This window comes from Triticum aestivum, chromosome 5B (genome assembly GCF_018294505.1).
Source record: "Triticum aestivum cultivar Chinese Spring chromosome 5B, IWGSC CS RefSeq v2.1, whole genome shotgun sequence".
Classification (NCBI taxonomy): Eukaryota; Viridiplantae; Streptophyta; class Magnoliopsida; order Poales; family Poaceae; genus Triticum; species Triticum aestivum.
In genome coordinates this window covers 506,035,476-506,051,274 of record NC_057807.1, presented here as the reverse complement: position 1 = coordinate 506,051,274, position 15,799 = coordinate 506,035,476, and the positions used below count along the sequence as shown (strand labels likewise).

General features: G+C 47.9%; 2 protein-coding genes across 2 annotated transcripts; both read right to left on the bottom strand.

Moving 5' to 3' along the window:
* Positions 1–242: 242 nt before the first annotated feature.
* On the bottom strand, positions 243–3,804 carry LOC123116634 (cytochrome P450 71A1). Its single transcript, XM_044537573.1, has 3 exons — positions 2,970–3,804; positions 2,076–2,189; positions 243–860 (listed from the first exon to the last, which is right to left on the bottom strand). Exons 1-3 carry the CDS (start codon positions 3,756–3,758, stop codon positions 243–245), a joined length of 1,521 nt encoding a protein of 506 aa, XP_044393508.1. The 5' UTR covers positions 3,759–3,804.
* A 3,278-nt stretch (positions 3,805–7,082) lies between these two features.
* Positions 7,083–8,891, bottom strand: LOC123116632 (cytochrome P450 71A1-like). Its single transcript, XM_044537572.1, has 2 exons — positions 7,900–8,891; positions 7,083–7,803 (listed from the first exon to the last, which is right to left on the bottom strand). The coding sequence occupies exons 1-2, from the start codon at positions 8,794–8,796 to the stop codon at positions 7,174–7,176; spliced, it is 1,527 nt and encodes a 508-aa protein (XP_044393507.1). The 5' UTR covers positions 8,797–8,891; the 3' UTR covers positions 7,083–7,173.
* Positions 8,892–15,799: the final 6,908 nt, after the last annotated feature.

Sequence of the window (15,799 nt, the reverse complement as noted above, 5' to 3'; positions counted from 1 at the left end):
TCTCTAATGTTTTTATTTTTTTGGTTTTATGTTATGCATAGACGCCCCGCACAATTGGGTAGTCACAGTGTCAAATGGTGTTTGCATCATATCATCGGTCAAGCTAGTTGCACAATAACAACGAGGATTATGAAGCTCATGTTGTTGATGTTGTTGGCCTCGACCCGGTCACTGATGAGATGCTTTGTCTTTATAATATCTCTTATTCCATCTACTTTTATGGCACTGCAAATGGTGCCTAATTAAGTTGTTATGCATCCGGGGACAAGGCGCACCGGAGTCGACGGAGGTGTGGCCAGCCCCGGGGCCTCGCCCATCTCCAGACATGTGCCAGCGGCGAGACCCCAGTCGAAGTGGCGTACGAGGCAAGCTAGCGCAATCTCTAGCGTCGGCATCGCGAAGTTGATGGCGGGACAGAGTCGTCGACCGGCACCGAATGGGAGGAGTTGGTAGTCGTTTCCCCTCACGTCCACGTCTGTCGCGTTACCGTTGGCCAAGAACCTCTCAGGCAAAAACTCCTCCGCCCCTTCACCCCACGCAATGGGGTCCCTCCCGATTGCCCACGCATTGATAAAGAGTGTCGTCTTTGCCGGGATCTCGTAGCCTTGGACGATCGACGTCGTCGTCGACTCGTGTGGGATGAGGAGTGGTGCTGGTGGGTGGAGACGCATCACCTCCCTCAACACCGCCTTGAGGTACTCCATCCTGCTGAGGTCATCTTCTTCGATGGCCAACTTGTCGTTGGTGACTCGTGTTACCTCGGCCCGCAACTTGGCCATTGTGTGGGGTTTTGTCGTGAGCTCCGCCATGGCCCATTCCAGCGTAATATATGATGTCTCAGTTCCGGCGAAGATCATGTCCTACATATGCCCAAAAAAACACAAAGCAAAGGATAGAAAATAAATTAGTACGGAACTAAATGGTTTTCCTATATCTCAATTGAGTAGGAGTATTTCTGTTGTAGGTGTTATAAGAGAAATTATGGATTGCCTATTTGGTAATTGACTGTTTATAATTTGGTACTGGTTAGCGTTCTCCACTGTACAAACAATGACACATGACACTATAAAGCTGACTGATTTTCAGTTCTTTGTTAATTAAAAGTTTACACCGTACAAACAATGACATATGTCATTATAAAATAAAAATATATATTACATGATTTCAAAACCTCAGCTACACCCTTGTTTGCTATGATTTGCTTGTTTCGGAGCTTGTGGAGACAGGTGTAACGGACTGTTACTCGCTACAGATAAACATTTCACACAAAGAACATCCAATTTGCCTTGTTAACACCTTTAACCAGCAACTATTCAAATCAAAAGTGAGTTTATATTTACCACATTATTAAACCTACATTCTCTTAACACAAAATTACATGTAAGATATTTTTTTTTTGATTTGCTACTTTGAAAATATGAAAATATACATTGAAGTAACTAGCAACAAACAGAAGAGACAAAGAAGGCAAAAAGGAAGAAAATAAGGGAAAATAAACGAAACAAGTTCAATTCAACTACAAGCAAAACCCATGACCCACGGCTGCCTGTTACCCAAAATAAATAAATAATGAATTAGATACCAAAACCGCTTGAGTCAAAGTAACGAATACTCCCTCAATTCATAAATATAAGATGCTTTAATTTATTTTTAAAATGTATATTGGCACTTTTAGTATATTTATTCACCCATTTCAGTCCGCATGTATTCCATACAGACACATAGGGAGGCAGGTCCCATATTTGAAATATAAAAATAAGATCAGATAGCGCTCAAGAGGTTTTTCTTCATACGGGAAATCCTTCACTTGCAGGGAATTCAAATAGGTATATCCTAAAAGAAAATTACAAATGAATGAATGAAAGCTGACATGCAAATAAAGAGAATAATTGGATCGAGCGGAAGGCGTGATTTGCATTATTCAAATCATTCAAAATATGAAGAGTATATAGGAGAATAAAGAATTAACTAAAATTGAAAAGAAGATCATTTATACGAAAAGTATAGCAAGAAAATCATAGACAGAGCATGGACCCAAAATTAAAGATGAAATTCTGGGGCTTTCGATCGATCACCTGAACAATGCTTATGATGCGATCGTCGGTGAGGTCGAGTCCGGCGGTGCCTTCTTCCCTCAGCCGCAGCAAGACGTCCAAGAAGTCCTCCTCCCCTGCGATGTCGTCACACTTCTTCTCAAACACACAGCGAGCAAGGAGGTGCTCCACATTGTCTTCCTCTTGCAGACAGGTAAAACAAGGCGAGGGGAGCTCTTGAACAGACTGGTTCACCTGCTTGAACAGGCTGCAGTTGCCAACCACGGCTCCATCGACGAAGGACACGATTGTGGATTGGTGGCTACCGAAGCGCAGAAGCTTTCATGGCAAGGAGAAGCGAGGTTTCGATAGTCTGGTCATATGCACGGCGTGGGCGTTGTGGAAGCAAGGAAACGCCAGAGTCTTCAATAGAAGAGAGCAGCAAATGGCGGCTAAAGATCTAGCTGGCGTTATCTTAGAGGAGATTAGAGAGTGGAACTTAGCGGTTAGCGGAGTAGGAGGATTGCAACGTTTTGTGAGACATTAGCCTAGATAGCCGCGTGGAGTGGGTGCCCCACGATGATGTTCGCATTGTCGTGCGGGATCTTGTAAATCTTGATTCTCCTTCTTCTATAAAATTACGGTACGCAATTGCGTACTCTAAAAAAAACACTTCGAGGGTGTTTGTTTCCAGAGACTTATTGGCTTAGGGACTTAAAAAAATCCCTATAAGTCCCATCTAAACCAAACATGAGGGACTTATAGGGACTTAAACTGGGCATTTGGGACTTATGAAATAAGACTCTCAAGGAGGGACTTATAGTTACAATATGGTCTTATAGGGACTTATAAGTCTCAGGAACCAAACAGGTAGGGACTTTTTAGGGACTTGAGACTTATAAGTTGGGACTAAAAAAAGTCCTATGACTTATGAACCAACAGGGCCTTCTTCTCAAGGTGCTCGGCGATTATCTCGGACAGGAACTTGTGCCACGCCTCCATCTGGTCGTCGAGCCTCTTCTCGAACCCCGTCGCCCACCTCACCACCTTCGCCGCCGCGTCGGGAAGCACGTCCTCCGCCTGGAGCCCCGACATGAGCGCCGCGGAGTTGCCCATCAGCTGCTTCATTCTCTCGGCCGTGGCCCCCGCGGCGCCGGTGGCCGCGCGGGTGACCACCGCGTTGCCGTAGCCGTACAGGAGCCCCCTCAGCTCCACGGCCTCCCCGGCCTCCGCCGCGCGGCGGACTCCCGCGACGAGGGCGGCCGCCTCGGCGGCTCGCATGGGGGCGAACGAGTCGGCGCGGCGCTGGGAGAGCAGGTGGACGACGGCCATCTTCTTGCTGCGGCGCCAGACGTCGCCGTATGGCGCGAAGGAGACGTTGATCGAGCCGTAGGAGAGCTTGTGCACCGGCGCGCTGAGCACGCGGGAGGCGAATGCGAGGTCGTGGTTCTTGTACAGGTCCGCCGCCGCGGCCGCCGTGGACACCACCAGCGTCCGCCTGCGCCCGAGCTGCAGGAGCAGGAGGCCGCCGTCGCTGCCGTACCGAGCGTGCAGGTCGCGCAGGGAGCGGTGCGCGAGGCGGCCCAGGAGGTGGAGGTGGCCGAACAGCGGGATCGCCGGGGGCGATGGCGGGAGCTTACTGTTCTTGCCTCGAGCTTTCCTGGTCGCGCAGCAGAAGGCGACGAGCACGGCGACGGCCGCGACGAGCACAGCGTACGGAGACATCCTCCTTCTGCTCGACAACTGTGCTGGATACCACTGTACTTGAAAATCATTGCTCAATGGGGTATATATCGTGTAGCGTGTTGTGACATTTTGATTCGATTATTAGGTGCAGGTGTGGCGTTGTGACTTTATTTTCCCGCGAGAAAAGGCGACGTGACTTGTGAGGTCGAGGGGCAGTGACGGCAGTGTCATTGTCTTCGGATCATGTGTCAACTTTGATATCGTCCATGTGATCGTGATCGTGCCAAAAAAGCCGCCGCGTGCCGGCTAAGCTCGTGCTACAGTATGGTCTGACTATGAGCTCCGATGAAAAGTTGTGAAAGTCCTAAAAAAAGGCTCCAATCAGATCTCTCCTTTTTCTCCCGGATATTGATGGTTTTCGTTGGACCCGTTCATACCTGGCCAAACGGGCCGGCCCGCCATAAACGCGCCTGGCAACCGGGCCGTGCCATGCCAGCCCACTGGCTGGAGCTAGCAGCCCAGGCATGACACGTAGGCTACGTGGGCCGGCAGCCCGCGTTGTGGCAATGTTGTCCCGCCTGGCTTTTCTTTTTTTTCCCGTAATACCTCTGAAAACAGCAAAAAAGGCCAAAAAATATAGAAAATTGCAAAATTTGGTAGACTATTATGTGGGTTAAATCTAGAGCTTTATTGCCACCCACATCATTAAAAACTTCTTTCTCAAAGAAGTAAAAGAATACAAGACATGCTCTATAATTACAAAAGGATAAAAAAATACAAAGACTACACTCTAACACTACTAATACTCAGATCGAAGCACTAATAAAATACGCATGCACTACAAAAATATTGAACATATTAGAGTATTAGGTATTTATATAGGACACATATATTTATATATTTAAAAAAAATAAACGGGCCGTGCCGTGCCGACTCGCGTGCCCAGCTTCCAGGCCTAGGCATGGCCCATGGCGTGCCGCGTGCCGGGCCTGGCCCGTTTAGCCCGGGCCGTGCCGTGCCTGGGTCGTGCCGTGGCCGCGTGCCATCGGGTCGCCCAGTTAGCATGACTTGTTTGGCCAGCTATAGACCCGTTATATCCAGCGAACTGCGGCAAGAAATTGGGTAAATCCGGTGGCGATAGCTTCATTTCAGGTCCCCTTATATCAAACAATTATCATAGGACAGGGAGAATGGCATATGCGAACGATTTGGTGGCAGTTTTAGTTGCTAGGACATGGTGAGGGGTGTCATTTTCTTCAGGTGACATGGCAGTTTCTTTCTGAGAAAGGATTTTTGTTCAAAAGCGGTTGCCGTTTGATCTTTCATCATAACTAAAATTGCTTTTACTTTTCCGCCTTTAAAGTTTCGCAAAACTTGGGAGCCTTAGGCTGTACTTGTTTTGTTTTCTATGAGAAATGGAGTCTGGGAGTTTGCCTCGTTTTCATCTGAAAAAATGTTAGAGGAGTTTTGCTCCCCTAATGGCCAATTGTTGTTCTCTTCCATAGGATAATGCATATTCCACTCGAGCCTTTAAATATAATATCCACATGTATCTTATGCAATCAAACATTTTTGGGAGCCCGTACGTGAGAACAATATTTGAGAATATACAAATGAGAATCATTTTTTCACAAGAAAATGCAAGCATCCCCTCTTTCTTTACTCACCAAGGAAAGTACCCCTCCAATCCAAATTAATTGGTGATGCTTTAGTACTCCCTCCGTCCTGAAAAGCTTGTCTTACAAATCTAAGAAGCTTTTTGGGACGGAAGTAAACGTTGTACTAAAGCAATGTCAATTAATATGGATCGGGTGGAGTATCATTTTCATCTAAAGAAGGAACAATATCATAACATTCTTCTTTCGCGCTCAAGAGGCCACAAACCACTAACCCATTGAAGTGCATGACCGGTGCATTTTCAACACTTAAAGAAAATGTCTTCATTGCATGGACATGTTACAGTAAAGACATAATATAACCCCTAAAAAAACTAAAGACATAATAGAAAATTGTATTTTTGCATCGCAATTTCTTTGCTTTGTGTATGCGTCAAGCGTCATGGTGGTTTATACTTCATTATTTTTAATGTCATGGTGGTTTATACTTCATTATTTTTAATGTTAAAGGACGGTCTCTAATCTATGTCATTTTGTGGTTGGGTGTTATGTTTGTGTTGTTATTATGGTTTTCTTTATGTACCAATAGAAAAAGTTATGCCTGACACAATTGGGTACCCACCGTATCACATGGCGCAATACAAATCCGCAACCTTCGAGTCCAATAACACCGAACAACACAAGTTTATGCCGTGGCCCACAACGGCGCCGACGAGGACACTAACAAGGAGCTATATGCTTAGGACCAGGATAGACTCTTATTTAAACTACTTGAGGCATCTCTAACCAAATTCCTACATTTTAACCCCCCCCCCCCCCCCCCCCGCGGGAACACCTCCTCAAATCATAATTCCTCAAACGTGAGGATTAAAAAAAGTTTGAAGCTAACCGAACCCTCAAACTTAACTCTTCAAATAAACTAGACCCCACATGAAGTCTCTCTCCATCTTATTCTTTCTTCCTTCTTATTTCCGCAAGGCGAACAATGACTTCTAGGCGTAGATGATGTCCAAGAGGTAGCTAGGGCCTAGGATGGATGACCTACAAAATAATTTGATAGAGGCTCTGTGAACGTGACGTGTGTGTGCGAGGACGGAGTTGAGAAAATCGGCGAAATTCTTCATCCACGGGCGACCTTTTGGGTAATTCTTTGTTTGAATGTGTTCTTCCCCTTTTCGTCCTCATTTGACTCGATGTCGTGGTCCGGAACACACGGTTCACCGAAATAGGTGATGGTGCCTGTTGTCATGTAAGTGCTCCTCTGTAGAAGCTTTTCTCTAGGTCACTTTATGCAGGTTGTTGTGTACGTGTTGTTGTGGGTCTTTTGTTGTTCCGCCCATGGTCGGGGATGGAGGGGAGGAGCGTGGCCGTGCCCAAGAACGACGGGGAGGAGCTCAACAATGACCGGATGGGAAATGGAAGAAAAATTTCGCCGGAGGTTGGTGGGGTGGAACCATGATGATCTCGTGGCGATGAGGGGTTGCGTCAACGGTCTGGGCACTGGGCTGGAGCGGCGCGGCGGCGCGAATGGAATCGATAGGAGGCGTGGGCGCTTCTCTGAATCTTGTAATGAGAATGAGCCCTGGCTACTCAAATTAGGAAGAAGGAGCAATTCTTCTCAAAATTTTGAGGAGTTTAAGGTTTTGAAAGTTCTTCTCAAAGGAATTTCGAGGAATGAAATCGTTATTATTTATGTGTATAGGTTGTTTCATTCATATAATTGAATTCTATGAAATCATTTCCAAGGACACTTTTTGCATTACATTCTTTAGAAATTTAGCATCCTACTGAATTCTTAGGAAATCCCCTACGGATTCCGTGGCACTGCTAAATGCTGGCTAATTAAGCATGCGTCCTGCACTTGACTTGGGGACGAGGCGCAGTGGAACCAGCGGCGGCGTGACCAGCCCCGGCGTCTCAGCCATATCCAGACGCGTCCCGGCGGGGAGCTCCCAGTCGAAGTGGCGGACAAGGCTGGCGACCGCGATCTCCAGCACCGGCAGTGCGAAGTTTATGGCGGGGCAGATTCGCCGGCCGGCGCCGAATGGGAGGAGCTGGTAGTCGTTCCCCCTCACGTCCACGTCCGTCGCGCTGGCGCCGTCCAAGAACCGCTCTGGCCGGAACTCCTCCGCCGCGTCGCCCCACGCCGCGGGGTCCCTCGCGATTGCCCAAGCGTTGATGAAGAGCGCCGTCTTGGCGGGGATCTCGTAGCCCTGGACGACCGCCGCCGTCGTCGACTCGTGCGGGACGAGGAGCGGTGCCGGCGGGTGGAGCCGGAGCACCTCCTTCAGCACCGCCTTAAGGTACCCCATCATCCTCAGATCGTCTTCCTCGATGGTTGGCTTGCCGTTGGCGATTCGTGTTACCTCGTCCTGCAGCTTGGCCATTACCCGCGGGTTTCCGATGAGCTCCGCCATGACCCATTCCAGCGTGATAGATGACGTCTCAGTTCCGGCGAAGATCATGTCCTGCATATCAAGAAACGGCCATGGAGCAGAGGATCAAGGGAAACGACTTAAGTTAAAATTTGCTGAGAAATTTAAAGCGAATTCTTCGGCGATCACCTTGATGATGCTTTTGATGCGATTGTCGGTGAGCTCGAGCCCGGCGGTGCCTTCTTTCCTCAGCCGGAGCAAGACGTCCAAGAAGTCCTCCTCCCCTGCGCCGTTGTCACGCTTCTTCTCAAGGTGCTCGGCCATTATCTCGGATAAGAACTTGTCCCACGCTTCAACCTGGACGTCGATCCTCTTCTCCAGCCCCGTTGCCCACCTAACCATCTTTGCCGCCGCGCCAGGAAGCACGTCCTCCGCTTGGAGCCCCGACATGAACGCCGCGGAGTTCCCCATGAGCTCTTTCATCTTCTCCGCCGTGGCCCCCGCGGCGCTGGCGGCTGCGCGGGTCACCACCGAGTTGCTGTAGGCGTACAGAAGCTCCCTCAGCTCCACGACCTCACCCGCCTCCGCCGCGCGGCGGGCTGCTGCGACGAGGGTCGCCGCCTCGGCGGCGCGCACGGGGGCGAACGAGTCGGCGCGGCGCGGGGAGAGGAGGTGGATGACGGCCATCTTCTTGCTGCGGCGCCAGGCGTCGCCGTAAGGCGCGAACGATACGTTCATGCAGCCGTACGTCAGCTTGTCCACCGGCACGCTGGGCACGCGGGAGGCGAAGGCGAGGTCGTGGTTCTTGTACAGGTCCGTTGCCGCCGCCGCCGTGGACACCACCAGCGTCGGCCTGCGCCCGAGCTGCAGAAACAGGAGACCACCGTCGGTGCCATACCGAGAGTGCAGCTCGCGCAAGGAGCGGTGCGGGAGGCTGCCCATCAGGTGCAGGTGGCCGACCAACGGACGCGACTGCGGCGAGGGCGGGAGCTTGCTGCTGCTTCTGCCTGGAGCCTTCCTGATGACAACATAGATGACGGCGAGGAGCGCGGCGACGCCGGCGACCAGCACGAAGTACGGAGACATCCTCAGTTCCTCAGTCCTCACTACACTGGACTACTGGAGGCTGTGTTGTCCGATTGGCTCGATGATAATGGTGCTCGAAACTTCAATCTGTCACGGCAGTGTTCTGGTCTTTCTTTCCTGATCGTCACGTTGTAATCTGTCGCTCGTGATTTCGTCCATGTGACGTGATCGGCAAACCTTTGCAACGAGGCCAAGCTTGTGCCACATGTTTGGTCTGAACTCTCATTTTATTTGTTTCGAACAAAATTCCTACGTATTACTCCCTCCATTCATTTTTTATGAAGTGTAATTTTTTCAGGGTTCATAAGGTGCAAAGGAAAAGAAATAGGTAAAATCTGAGGCTAATCAAAAGAAATAGGTCAGTCTTCCTATATACAACTCCGACGGATCTCAGGGGATTCGGTCGGTCTTTGTCTTCGGTGGATAGTATTCGTTCCTCTGTGTTCATGTGTTTACAAGTTTGATCCTTCTTATCGACGCTTCTCGTCATTGACGACAGTTGTTGTTCTGGTGTGCTGATCCTTTCGGACTTAGCATGACAATGTCTCAACTGTCTACCACAACAAGGTTTTACCCGTCTCCAGTGAGGGAGGGACGATGACGACGATGTGCCTTCAACTCGCTCCAGTGCTTCTAGTCGTCACTAGGTGGTCTATGGATATGGGCGTAATTTTTGGTACGTCTGTTGTTCTTTGTATGGCCATGATGTTTGGTGAAGCCCCGCGCTACCTCAAGAACCTCACCTTCTCCACTCACCAACAACGTCAAACCATCATATGAAGCAACAGATCGACGACATCACCGTAGTTCTCAAGGCCATCCAGGAGCAGAACGCGGTCATCTAGAAGGTGGTGACGGTGTGTAACGACGTGTTCGAGGCGCTTAAGCCGCCCATGGAGGAGTTGACCCATGGAGGCCGACTATGGAGGCATTAGTAGCAAATCTGAGGACTGGAATGGGTGGGATGTGCGAGGAACTGGATTTGGTGGCACGAAATTTGATGTTGGTCCTCAAACCCTTTGATATGTAGTCGCTCATCCCGCGCCTTCCCGATGTCTAGCCGAGCAACATCAGTGACCTCGATTATGGGCCAGGTGGCCACCACATCGAGATAACACCACGGGGGTCTGTCATCGACGTGGTTACCATGTTCATGTTGTGGGCATGCACGCCTTTCCTAAACCCCTCCCTCGTCCTCCCCCGTCAGAGTAGGTACCCTCCAACCCTCATTAGTTCAACTAAATGAACTAAATCTCCAAAATTCACTTCATTTTTGAAACTTAAGTTCATTTGATTGATCTAAGTAGGGTCGGAGGGTACCCTAAAGGTTCCAAATTTGCATCCCTAGGGGGAGATACCACGAAGTTGGAGAAGAAATTATGAGTCGTATTTGAGGGTGTTCCATATAAATTCCGCACTCTGGTTAGATACAACATCAATGCATTTGCATGTCTTGCTTTGTTGTGGTTAGAAAATGTTGGGTGAGATTGGGAGGAAATGAATTTTGAATTATTCTATGCTCTGGTAGATGAACAATTCGGCCGTAACGAATTCTAAGTGTTGTTGCATGAATTGTTTCATTTGCGGCAAACAGAGTCAGTTTCTGAATACACAGTTGGGTTCAATGAAACTATGCACTCACTATTGGCTCCTAGCAACAATCGGGAATGCCCTTTTCCCTTCTTAATACATTGATGTGTTAAAGGACGAGATTCATGTCATTGTTCTTGTGCACAATACCACGGTGCTGCCGTTTCGCTTGCCTACTTGTAGAAAGAGGTTGTTTCCTGGTCGGTTTCTTTCATCCGAATCTAGTGGTATCCTGAATATGAGTCCAAGAAGCATAGGCGCTCGCACACTATCGTGGAGTTGATTATCTGATCGATCCTTGGTAGCGGGAATGGGTCCTTGGGGCACGCCTTGTTGAGGTTGGTGTAGTCCACACACTTGTGCCATGTGTTGTTCTTCTTCAGCACCATCACGGGGTTTGGCAGCTACTCGGGTGTGCGACCTCCCTTATGAACTTGGTCGTGAGTAGGTGTGCTATTTCTTCTCATATCTTCATTCATTTCTCTGTAGCGAAGCGCCGCAGAGCCTGCTTTACCAACCTCATGTCCTTGCGAACATTTAGGCAGTGTTCGGCGTTCTCTGCTGGCACTCCTGGCATGTCGGCGGGCTTTCATACGAATATGTTCTAGTTGGTTCAGAGGAAGGCGAGGAGCTTTGCCTCCTGGCCCTCCGAGAGATCTCCCCCAATGGTTACCGTTTTGTCGGGGTCTTCGGGGTGGACTTGGAACTTTTTGGTCTGCTTTGCCGGCTGGAAGACAAGACTAATGACCCACAAGTATAGGGGATCAATCGTAGTCCTTTCAATAAGTAAGAGTGTCGAATCCAACGAGGAGCAGAAGGAAATGACAAGTGGTTTTCAGCAAGGTAATTTTTGCAAGCACTGAAATTGTCGGTAACGAGTAGTTTGATAGCAAGATAATTTGTAACGAGCAAGTAACGATAATGGTAAATAAAGTGCAGCAAGGTAGCCCAAATATTTTGTGGCAAAGGACATGCCAAAACGGTCTATTATAATAAGCCAATAGTTCTTGAGGGCACATGGGAATTTCATCTAGTCACTTTCATCATGTTGGTTTGATTTGTGTTTGCTACTTTGACAATTTGATATGTGGGTGGGCCGGTGCTTGGGTGTTGTTCTTACTTGAACAAACCTCCCACTTATAATTAACCCCCTCGCAAGAATCCGCAACTACGAGAAAAGTGATAAGGTAAAATCTAACCATAGCATTAAACATATGGATCCAAATCGGCCCCTTACGAAGTAGTGCATAAACTAGGGTTTAAGCTTCTGTCACTATAGCAACCCATCATCTAATAACTACTCCACAATGCATTCCCTTAGGCCCAAAGATGGTGAAGTGCATGTAGTCGAAGTTCACATGTCACCACTAAGGGAATCACAACATACATATCATCAAAGTATCGAACATATAGCAACTTCACATGATTACTTGCAACATGACTTCTCTCGTGACCTCAAGAACAAAAGTAACTACTCACAAATGATATTCATGCTCAAGATCAGAGGGGTATTAAATAGCATAATGGATCTGAACATATAATATTCCACCAAATAAACCATATAGTAATCAACCACAAGATGTAATCAACACTACTAGTCACCCACAGGTACCAATATGAGGTTCCGGTACAAAGATTGAACACAAGAGATGAACTAGGGTTTGAGAAGAGATGGTGTTGTTGAAGATGTTGATGAAGATTGACCTCCCAAAGATGAGAGGATTATTGGTGATGACGATGGATTCGATTTCCCCATCTGGGAGGGAACTTCCCCCGGCGGAATCGCTCTCCCAGAGGGCAAAAGTGCTCCTGCCCAAGTTCCGCCTCGAGACGCCGGCGCTCCGTCCGAAAGTCCTCTCTTTATTTTTTTTCTAGGTAAAAAGACCTTAAGTACCAGAAGATGGGCACCGGAGGTGGGCTGGGCTGGCCACAACCCACCAGGGCACGCCCTGGTGTCTTCTGGTCACTAGGTGCCCCCCGGTAGTTATTTTCTCCAATATTTTTTATACATTCCAAAATAATTATCCGTGAAGTTTTAGCTTATTAGGAGATGTGCAAAATAGGTATCTCTGACGTAGCTTTTTCAGGTCTAGAATTCCAGCTGCCAGCATTCTCCCTCTTTGTGTAAACCTTGCATATTATGAGAGAAATGCATAAAAACATTATAAATAAAAGTAGGAATACATGATGCAAAATGGACGTATATCAACTCCCCCAAGCTTAGACCTCGCTTGTCCTCAAGCGAAAACCGATATCAAAAAACATGTTCATATGCTTAGAGAGAGAGAGAGAGGTGTCGATAAAAACAAAATAAGGACATAGTAGCATCATGCTTATTATTATAACAACAACAAACTTTATTATAAAACATTTATCATATAACTTCTCATGAACAAGTAACAAATCATCACAACATCGAAGTATAAAGCATAAACTCTATTGAAAACCAACAAACTGTGCTCTCAGTCAACTTTGCAACAACAATTCATCATATTTTCAGGAAGGATCTCGTATCGGAGCCTTTTGGCAAGTCCGCATACTCAACCATCATTTCAGCTTCTATGATTGCTAACACTCACATCATACCCATGAGCAAAAAGTTTCAACATGACACATAGAAAGATAGGGGCTTATAGTTTCGCCTCCCAACGTATTCACCTCAAGGGTGATGTCAACAATAATAACTCATACTCACTCATATCCAACTGGACATATGTGCCTAGATCTTTCCTCGCCACATGATGCTCGCAAAAAGAGAAAAAAAGGAATAGGAAAGAATACTTTGACTCTTGCATAAAAGTAAAAATACATAAACATAAAAGATAGGCCCTTCGCAGAGGGAAGCAGAGGTAGTCATGCCCTTTTTGGTTTGTATGTTGTAGGATCGAAAGTATGTCTAGAGGGGAGGTGATTACACTACTTGGCCAAATAAAAATCTAGCCTTTTCCGAATTTTAAGTCTTGGCAGATTTTAGCAACTTAACACAAGTCAAGCAATCAACCTACACATGCAATTCTAAGAGTATAGCAACGGAATGTAAATCATTGCACATGAAGGTAAAGGGCAGGAGTTTGGAGGAAGCAAACGCAATGTAGACACGGAGATTTTTGGCGTGGTTCCGATAGGTGGTGTTATCGTACATCTACGTTGATGGAGACTTCAACCCACGAAGGGTAACGGTTGCGCGAGTCCACGGAGGGCTCCACCCATGAAGGGTCCACAAAGAAGTAACCTTGTCTATCCCACCATGGCCATCGCCCACGAAGGACTTGCCTCACTTGGGTAGATCTTCACGAAGTAGGCGATCTCCTTGCCCTTACAAACTCCTTGGTTCAACTCCACAATCTTGACGGAGGCTCCCAAGTGACTCCTAACCAATATAGGAGACACCACTCTCCAAAAGGTAATAGATGGTGTGTTGATGATGAATTCCTTGCTCTTGTGCTTCAAATGATAGTCTCCCCAACACTCAACTCTCTCTCTCTCATAGATTTGGATATGGTGGAAAGATGATTTGAGTGGAAAGCAACTTGGGGAAGGCTAGAGATCAAGATTCTTGTGGTTGGATTGGAATGTCTTGGTCTCAGCACATGAGTAGGTGGTTCTCTCTCGGAAAATGAGTAGTGGAAGTGTAGGCACCTGCTACGTCTTGAGCTTGTGTTGGTTTTCCTTGAAGAGGAAAGGGTGATGTAGCACAGTAGCATAAGTATTTCCCTCAGTTTTTGAGAACCAAGGTATCAATCCAGTAGGAGGCTCCTCACAAGTCCCACGCACCTACACAAACAAACAAGAACTCGCAACCAACTCAATAAAGGGGTTGTCAATCCCTTCATGGCCACTTGCGAAAGTGAGATCTGATAGAGATAATAAGATAAGATAAATATATTTTTGGTATCTTATGATATAGATTGGAAAAGTAAAGATGCAAATAAAAGTAGATTGAAAGCATATATGATAAGAGATAGACCAGGGGGCCATAGGTTTCACTAGTGACTTCTCTCAAGATAGCATAATTATTATGGTGGGTGAACAAATTACTGTCGAGCAATTGATAGAAAAGCGAATAATTATGAGATTATCTAGGCATGATCATATATATATAGGCATCACGTCCGCAACAAGTAGACCGACTCCTGCCAGCATCTACTGTCGTGGTCCTAAGGCTGACAGTAGAAAAGGGGGTAGGTATGGAGAGGCAAGATCTTAGCTATGGTGAAGATGTACACACGAGGTTTACGAGTTCAGGCCCTTCTCGGAGGAAGTAATAGCCCTACGTCTCGGTGCCAGGAGGCGGTCGATTGGATTATGTGTGTTGTATTACAGGGGGTGCGAACCCTTGTCCCAGAGGAGGGGGGTGGCTTATATAGAGTGCACCAGGACCCCCCCTGCCTCCATTATAAGGGGCTTAATGTACATAAAGTAAGGGGCATTACTGGTAACGCCAGCCTTAATTACTCTTAATGCTTATCAAGACTAAGGAGTAAATGCCAGGCCATTGCGTGCTCTTCCGACTCCTGATCTTTGATATAGTCGAGTGACTCCCCATATAGTCGAGTGACGGTAGGGGGTGGTCGTCGAGTGATGTGATCGTCGAGTGGATTGCACTCGACGTACTTGACTGGTGTTCTTCTGTTGACTCTTGGTCTTTTTATCTTCTGGGGTAGTGACCTTGGGTAGGACGTATGGGCCGGGCATATGACCCTACCCCAGGTCTATATCCTCGTCAGTAGCCCCCGAATGGATTAAGGTGCGACTAGAAAGTAGGCTAAAGTTGATCCTGCTCCGAGCTTCAGGCCTTCACGAGTGCTTTCTACAAATCTGAACGCCTGCGTCGGTATTTCGGAGTCGACTCAGTCGCCTTGATCCATTTAATGAGCCATCGATTGAACTGGTGACATCAAGCGTCGAGTGCTGTGTTAGAGTGCGAGATCTTGGGCGTGATTGTCTGCGGCGCATCCCGGATTTCGTGGGATACGAATTTTCGGAGAAGCGCGCGGGCTGGAGAGTGCCGAAACAGGCGGCTCGGATAGGTAGCAACGCCTGGATTATCACACCGCCTTTTTCGCCACGTATGCTGTGTGCAACTGTTGGAGGATTTGATGGGATTGCCTGGGTCCACGCTTCAGTCACTCGGAAGTGGCCCTTTATAAGGTGTCGGGACCGAGGCGCTTGCACTGTGCATGCCTGTTCCTCCTTCTTTCTCCTCTGTTTTTCCACCGCTCCCAGCACCTCCGCTCTCGATGCCGCTGCTCCCACGCCATGGTGAAGGACAAAACGGCGGCGCTGGAGTGTGCTAAGAAGGCGACGGGGGCGGCGAAGGGCAAGAAGCAGCAACGCGGGTGGTCGTCGCGCGCGGGGCTGCTGCCGGGCTGGATCCAGGGCGATTGGATCCGATCTTTGATTTGGCAGGCGG